The sequence below is a fragment of the Thalassophryne amazonica genome, chromosome 7, assembly GCF_902500255.1.
Source record: "Thalassophryne amazonica chromosome 7, fThaAma1.1, whole genome shotgun sequence".
Classification (NCBI taxonomy): Eukaryota; Metazoa; Chordata; class Actinopteri; order Batrachoidiformes; family Batrachoididae; genus Thalassophryne; species Thalassophryne amazonica.
The window spans coordinates 51,505,973-51,513,979 of NC_047109.1; the positions used below are offsets into that span (position 1 = coordinate 51,505,973).

At 37.9% G+C, this 8,007-nt stretch overlaps 1 protein-coding gene across 1 annotated transcript in view; it reads left to right on the forward strand.

Annotated features, from left to right (window-relative positions):
• Positions 1–4,466: 4,466 nt before the first annotated feature.
• LOC117513903 (sialoadhesin) overlaps positions 4,467–8,007 on the forward strand; it is a 38,755-nt gene continuing 35,214 nt past the window's right edge. The window contains exon 1 of the mRNA XM_034174142.1: positions 4,467–4,522. Within this exon, the coding sequence (XP_034030033.1) occupies positions 4,480–4,522 (43 nt within the window). The 5' untranslated portion in view covers positions 4,467–4,479. The remainder of the gene's footprint in view (positions 4,523–8,007) is intronic.

Below are 8,007 nucleotides of genomic sequence, written 5' to 3' on the forward strand. Positions count from 1 at the left end.
TTTCTTGCATCTATTTTCCCCTCTTGGATTCACCTGACCACACCCCCTTCCCGATCCTTCTCCCACCACGTGCATTTCGTTACCCAATTGCCACCTGTTCTTATTTAAACTGCTTCTGTTCACTTCCTCCCTGCTCGCTTGTTGACTTTGTCACTTACCAGCTCACGTCACAGTTCTATTGTTTGTCTAGCCATGCTTTTTTGACCCCTGTTCTGTTTTTTGGAACCCGTTTTTGTCTCTGCTCTGATTGCCCTGTTTGCTCGTTTACTGAACCCTGCTTGTTTTGGACCTCGATGTATCGCCCCGCCCTTATCTGTACTGTCGCACCATGGACTGCTTCCCTGTGTACCGTACCTTTGTCTGCATTAAAGATGCACCCTTTTACTCATACGCCAGCCTGTGAGTCTGCATGTTGTGTCCAGCCTCAGTCAGTGCCTCGTTACCTGTCACCCTAACATGTTTGTCTGCTATATGATATATTTAACTGAAATTGCTGATCCAAACAACCAATGATTTCGAAAGTAAAATCATGGCAATCATCAAGGGTGCCCAAACTTTTGCATACAACTGTATGTGGTGACACAATGTTTTAGTAGCATTACTGGATATATGCTAACTGGCTAGCTAATGTTAAGAGCTACACTTTTTCGGGTCGATAACTCTTGCTAATAAGCCATTCAATGTTTGAACATGGAATTTTTGTTCATTTTGTTATCTGGAAACATTTAGTTCATTTTATATAACAGCTGAGTGGATCCTTGTCATTTGATTGGTGGCTTGTATGTCACGTGACATGGATTATTCGTACCATTTGCCATTGTGTTTCATTTACCATCCAATAATATACAAACAATGAATGTTTGTGAGTTCAGTGGTATGAAGATTTAATTCGGTGAAAGCTGGAATGTACCATTCAACGAGGCGAAGCTGGGTTGAATGGTCTGAGTTATGCCTTTAAGGGAAGTGGTGTCTGCTGGTCCAAGACGAGTGACTGTAATACTCCTTTCCTGCTGTGACAATATGAGCGTCACTGTGTGTGCACTGCGCCAGGTTGAATGCAGCAGATACAAGTTAGAAAACATGTTTTTGAGGGGCGATGGAAAGCTAAAAGTTGTCTTGAAGAATGCATAATAACCATTTTGTTTTGTTATTTTAATTTCAGTGCTCTTTATCCAGCGCCCCTGGCTTCCAGAATCATGGCACTATTTTCTGCAAGGGCACTGCCATTGTATCACCCTGTAGGCCAGAGTTTATTTTGACAATGTATTTTGATTTCGTTTTAATCACAGCCATTACTACAATGTCATGTACTTTTTGTCAGAATTTAGTCATCTAAATTGTTTGTGTGGGAACGAGCTGCTGTTGTGCAGTAATGAAGTGGCAGCAAACAGTTTTGTCTTTTTTGAAACAAGCAAACAAAAAACACGGAAATTTCAGAAATTCATACAGACCACAAAAAAGTAAAATAAGATAAAAACAAAAAAGTTAAGTCATGTTATTTTCAATTTTGCACTGTATACCTGGCACAACAAGTGGTTTGTTAAAAAAAAAAAAAAATTGCTGACCAAATCAAATCTACTGTATTGTTCAATACTGCTCTCACTCTTTTAAAACACACTTTCTACTTTGGCCCCAATTGGGCACCTCAGTCTCGTTTGAGGGCGGGCACTAATGGGGTAAAATATGACGCATATGACATAATTTCTCTACTTCCGGAGGAGAAACCATGGAATTTTCAATGAGTTTTTCAGCAAATTACACACAAAGTGTAAATGTAAAGAAAAAGTGACAATGCAGTGGAAAAGTGGAAATGTTTTGCGGTTTGTTTATGACCCGGATCTCAAACGTGTCAAGGCGGTTTTGTAGGTGAGAGAACGGAGCTACTCTGGTTAGCTGTGTAGGCTAACACTTACCGACACAGGTTCGAAATTGCAAGTTTTACTGTTACAGTGCTGTCAACAGTTAAATATGAGGTCAAGAAAGAGGTCTTTATTTTACTTTTTATAAAACAAGTATTTATTTTCATTGAAGTCAAGAAAGGGTGACTATAAAGTGAGTTTTGGCAAAACAGGTATCATTGTCATGTTGAGGTGGCAGAGGGTTGTTGTCGGCAGCTGGGAAAAGTAACTAAAAAAGTAACTAGTAATCTAACTTAGTTACTTTTACAATTGAGTAATCAGTAAAGTAACTAAGTTACTTTTTCAAGGAGTAATCAGTAATCAGTAATTGGATTACTTTTTCAAAGTAACTGTGGCAACACTGCATATGTGTCATATTGTACCCCTTTAGCGCCCGCCCCCAAATGAGACTGTGGTGCCAAATTGGTCCTGGTCTTGTATTTGCGGTTCTCAGTTGTTCTTGATGACAGCATGAGTACACTTTGACCAGTTTCCTTGTCCAGCTGAGTATCTTAATTATTGGTATGTTGATGCCTTGGCACTATTCATTGAGTTGTTTGTTACTGTGCATTACAATATGTACAGCTTTTAAGAAGTAAATTGTGACACATATTTGAAAATGTGTCTTGAAACATGCAAACTGCAAGAAAGCAAAAATTTTGTCTGTTGATATAAACCCTCAATGTTTGGATTTTGAAATTATTCAAACATATCTTGTGAATTTTCTATGTTTTGTAATACAAAATAAATAAATAAATGTGATTTCTGCAACAAAATAGTGTCTTCATTCTACACTATTCATATACAGTATTTACTGTTGTTAAAAATACAGTATTGTTACTCTGATGAAATTGACAGTTGATTATTACTGTAATAACAGTTACAGCATTATAGATACTGTGATTGAATTTACAGTCCTGAAATTATTGCTGTAAAAACAGCTACAGTATTTTAGTACTGTGATTAAATTTACAGTATGAATACTGTAGAATGGATTACAGCAACGTACTGACAAATTGCTGCCAGAAAGTTACTGTATATTTCACAGTGTACATTTTTACAGTGCATGCAAACAGATGAAAAGAGAAGATAAAAGATCATATACGGTAACAAAAAAATAAATAAATAGTGGGTTAAAATTATAAATAAGATGCAAAAATACACCCAAAGTATCCAAGTGTACACATGAAAATTACTAGTATGTACATGAACAATGTAAGTTAAGACTTGCTGGCTAATATCTTGTGTGAAGTGAAAGTGAAAGTTGTATGAACGTTAAATCCTTCTGATTCGGGGTTATTAAAAAGAGTACATTTTCCATGCATTGATCCTGTGTTATTTCCATGCCCAGCTAATTTTCCCACTTTTGTTTGACATAGCCAGTCATTGTTTCTCAAATGATTTGATGCCCTTGTATAATTTACTTAAAATACCTTTATTGCTTCCTGAATTATATGCATCATGAACATATGAATAAAGAAAGATGGTTCCTGTGGGTTAGGTGCTTTCTTTCTTTCTTTTTTTTTTATAAAAATAATCCTGCATCTATAAAAATCGTAGTTATCTAACCTATATGTTTGGCAAAGATCATTCAAACTATAAAACTCCCATTTTTTAACAACTGTACATATGGAAGTATTTCCAAAATACCTCCATTGTCTGATTCTGTGATCCAGCAATGCTGGTGGAAAGTCAGGATCAAATGCTGGCCATCTCAGCAGTTGAACTTCTCTTTGGAGTTGGAATCTTTTAACTTCCTTGAGCACCAGGAAAAAACCTTCTATGGGAGGCACTGTAGCGACGCTGGAAAAAATGTGTGGAATTACATGGGGATTATGTTGAAAAATACACTTGCGTTACATTAATTCAGTTGTGGTTTCTTCTTGATAGGGCTCAAAACTTTTCAATCACCCTTGTACATGAACATTTACATATGTTCATGAACGGATCTCCTGACTTCTCTGAAGAAACATGACTGTATGAATAGTGATTATAATGCTTATAGCCTAATTACTTGTGGGTTCTGAAAATGTTGGGGTTGTGTACAAAAATGGCTGTAATTCCAGAACCGTTTATGCAATAATTTTGATAAACTACCCCAAATTAAAGATGAAAGTCCACACTATAAGTACATCATGATTTTTTTTTTTTTATTTCAACTTTATTGTGGAGGTGTACAGAGGCAAAATCACAATATTTTTTGTCACTGTCCAAATACTTATGGACTTGGCTGGTTGTTGGGCCATAAGAGGAAATGGATAACAGCATGAGAGTGACTCACCCGCTGTCATGTGTTACCTCACTGTTGTTTGCTGAAGTCTGAATTTAAATCTTTTGAGATGTGTAAATGAGGTTAAAATGGAAATCTGTGACAATTAAATGTAAAAATATGATGAACCATTAAGACAGTTTGGAGAGTCATGCTGGATTGATTGATTAATTGATTAAACATTATTTATTATTTTGGATATTAGGTGCATGCAACATGGAGAAATAGGTACTAAAGAAGCAAAGAACTTCCCCTCGGCACTCATCTGCTCATCCTTTCCTCTGTCTGTGCTGACAGAGCAGGGCTGTAGTCATGCATGTCCACACTGTCTTTGCAGTGTGTCTACTGATTTATGGTGAGTACGTTCATCCAATATTTGCATAATGTACTTACAAAACACACATTTGCTTTATATTCTGTACAAGAAAATTAATGCAAATGATGTCTAGATCATTCCATCAATAGATAGATAGATAGAGCTAGAAAAAGTGCTAATAATTTTTGGTTTATTGTATTCATTCTTGTTCTTTAATCTAGAAATATATTTACTTATTTGGCTCTCTTGCGTAATTTGACTGCTTTCTTTGTGGTATTCTTAGCTTTTGTTATCAAGTTGAGTCCAAACAGGTGAAATTCTGGTGAAATGACATATATCCAGACTTAACTTGTGTTAGCAGTCTGGCCACAGAATCAATAACTGGGACCCAGATTATTCCAGGCATTGCTTAAATGGGCTATTTTTATGTATTGCAATGATGTTTGGCAACTTATCTTTCAGCAACTGTCGATAAACTTGTGTTGATGTTGCGTGGATGATGCCAAGAAACACGAGCATGCAATTTTTTCTTGCTATTTGATTGTGGTTACAAACCTACTTAGCTTTATTAATCTAACTTATAGTTATGTGAGTCGGCTGAAATAGTGCAGCAGATAACTGAAACAATTGTGCAAATGGTGATACAAGCACCAAAGTTGGTACAAATACTCCTTAGACATTACTCTTGAAAAAACCGACTGGCCACTTGAGTTTCAATAGGCGGCCAGGTAGGGGTCAATTGAAGAATTACACAGGGGTCAAAATTAAAAATGCTCAAATCATTTTGAAAACTATACCACATTATTTGTCTATCATAAAGATTCCAAAAAGGTATAGTTTGGACTATCTATGCCTGAATGATCAGGAGTTATGGGGTAAAAACAGCAAAAATGGTGACAAAGGTTAGTTTCAGTTTGTACAGTCAAAAGTTAAAGTTCCTTCAATTTTGGTAAAAAGTGATGCAAACTATTGGTTGAGCTAATAGGATTAATAAATGGAATAGTTTTGATGTGTTGAATGTTTGGTCTCCAAAGTAAAGTTAAAACAAGGTCAACGTCCATTGGATTCTATGACATGTGACATAAGTTACACTGTAACATGATAACAAAGCATGATACATGGTCCAAACTATTCCTTTTTAAAACCCTGATAACTCAACTAATAATTTGCATCATTTTTTACCAAAATTGGAGCAACTTTAACTTTTGACTCCTGTACAAACTGACACTGACCGTTGATGATTCGAGCATTTTTAATTTTGACCCTTGTGTAATTCTTCAATTGACCCCTACCTGGCTACCTATTGAAAATTCAAGTGGCCAGTCAGTTTTTTCAAAAGAGTAAAGTTTAAGGAGTATTTGTGCCAACTTTGGTGCTTGTATCACCATTTGCACGATTTTGCTCTAAATACTCTCTTAGCTGCTGCACTAAAAAGTTTTCAGTAACAAGAAAGATGCACATATGGGTCACATATTTTCTTAAAGTTTGAAATGTTCTCTATCAGGTGGTGTCATTGTTTTTCCACCTACTCACCTTCCCTTTCCATACATTTACACCAGTGCTGGATAAGTTCTTGCATCCTGTCTGTGAAGAATTTGTGTGTCTTCTCTGGGTACGACACAAAGCTGCTTGCACTTCTGCATCATTACTGTAATGGTGTGTCCCTTCAAGGGTTCTCTGTGTTTGAAGAAAATCAATTACATCATTAAATTTAAGTGCTTTTAGTTTGATAAAGTATCAGTTTGTTGTCTCTTTAGAATTGGTTTTATGTACAATTGTTATTGCTCTTTTTGTTAGCAGGAAAATTGAATTACATCCACTAAGGATGTAATAAAATCATCTGCGTTAATTTACTTGTCTGTCTGTCTGTCTGCCTTTCTGTCTATCAGCAGGATTATGTCAAAACTACTGCAAGGATTTTTGACGAAATTTTCAACACAGACAGACAATAGGGCATGCAAGACTCCATTAAATTTTGGCGGTGATCCGGATCTGAATTCTGGATTAAGATTTCACTTTATATAGGCTTTGAAGGTTTACGTCAAAACTACTTCATGGATTCTCACCAAATTTGCACTACAGATAGACATTAGGGCAAGGAAGTCGTCACTGAATTTTGGAGGTGATCTGGATCCAGATTTGCGGATGTCAGAAATCTCTGATTGCTCTTGTTTGTATTTGTTTTGTATTTCCCCACACCTCCACACAGTAAGTTAAATATGAATGCATGAAGAATGACTACAAGGTGTACGAGGTCTGTCCGTAAAGTATAGGTCCTTTTTATTTTTTTCAAAAACTATATGGATTTCATTCATATGTTTTTACGTCAGACATGCTTGAACCCTCGTGCGCATGCGTGAGTTTTTCCACGCCTGTCGGTGACGTCATTCGCCTGTGAGCACTCCTTGTGGGAGGAGTCGTCCAGCCCCTCGTCGGAATTCCTTTGTCTGAGAAGTTGCTGAGAGACTGGCGCTTTGTTTGATCAAAATTTTTTCTAAACCTGTGAGACACATCGAAGTGGACATGGTTCGAAAAATTAAGCTGGTCTTCAGTGAAAATTTTAACAGCTGATGAGAGATTTTGAGGTGATTCTATCGCTTTAAGGACTTTTCACGGTGCGAGACGTCGCGCAGCGCTCTCAGGCAGCGTCATCAGCCTGTTTCAAGCTTAAAACCTCCACATTTCAGGCTCTGTTGATCCAGGACGTCGTGAGAGAACAGAGAAGTTTCAGAAGTAGTCGGTTTCAGCATTTTATCCGGATATTCCACTGTTAAAGGAGATTTTTTAATGAAAGACGTGCGGGCGGATTGCAGCGTCGGCTCGCAGCCGCCGCGACGCTCCGTCACAGGAAAAACACCTCTGTTGGAAGCCTTGAGGACAAGTTGGAACATCTCCAGCTGATAAACAATTTCTCATATACTCACTCCACTGAAAGCCATCAAAAGCCAACTGGATTTTAACAAATGGTTATCAACACGGAGGTGTTTTTCCTGTGCCGCCGCGCCGCGTCGGCTGTGTCCCGACGCGCGGACCCGTCCGCACGTCTTTCATTAAAAAAATCTCCTTTAACAGTGGAATATCCGGATAAAATGCTGAAACCGACTTCTTCTGAAACGTCTCTGTTCTCTCACGACGTCCTGGATCAATAAAGCCTGAAATGTGGAGGTTTTAAGCTTGAAACAGGCTGACGACGGCGCCTGAGAGCGCTGCACGACGTCTCGTACCGTGAAAAGTCCTTAAAGCGACAGAATCACCTCAAAATCTCTCATCAGCTGTTAAAATTTTCACTGAAAACCAGCTTAATTTTTCGAACCATGTCCACTTCGATGTGCCTCACAGGTTTAGAAAACATTTTGATCAAACAAAGCGCCAGTCTCTCAGCAACTTCTCAGACAAAGGAATTCCGACGAGGGGCTGGACGACTCCTCCCACAAGGAGTGCTCACAGGCGAATGACGTCACCGACAGGCATGGAAAAACTCACGCATGCGCACGAGGGTTCAAGCATGTCTGACGTAAAAACAT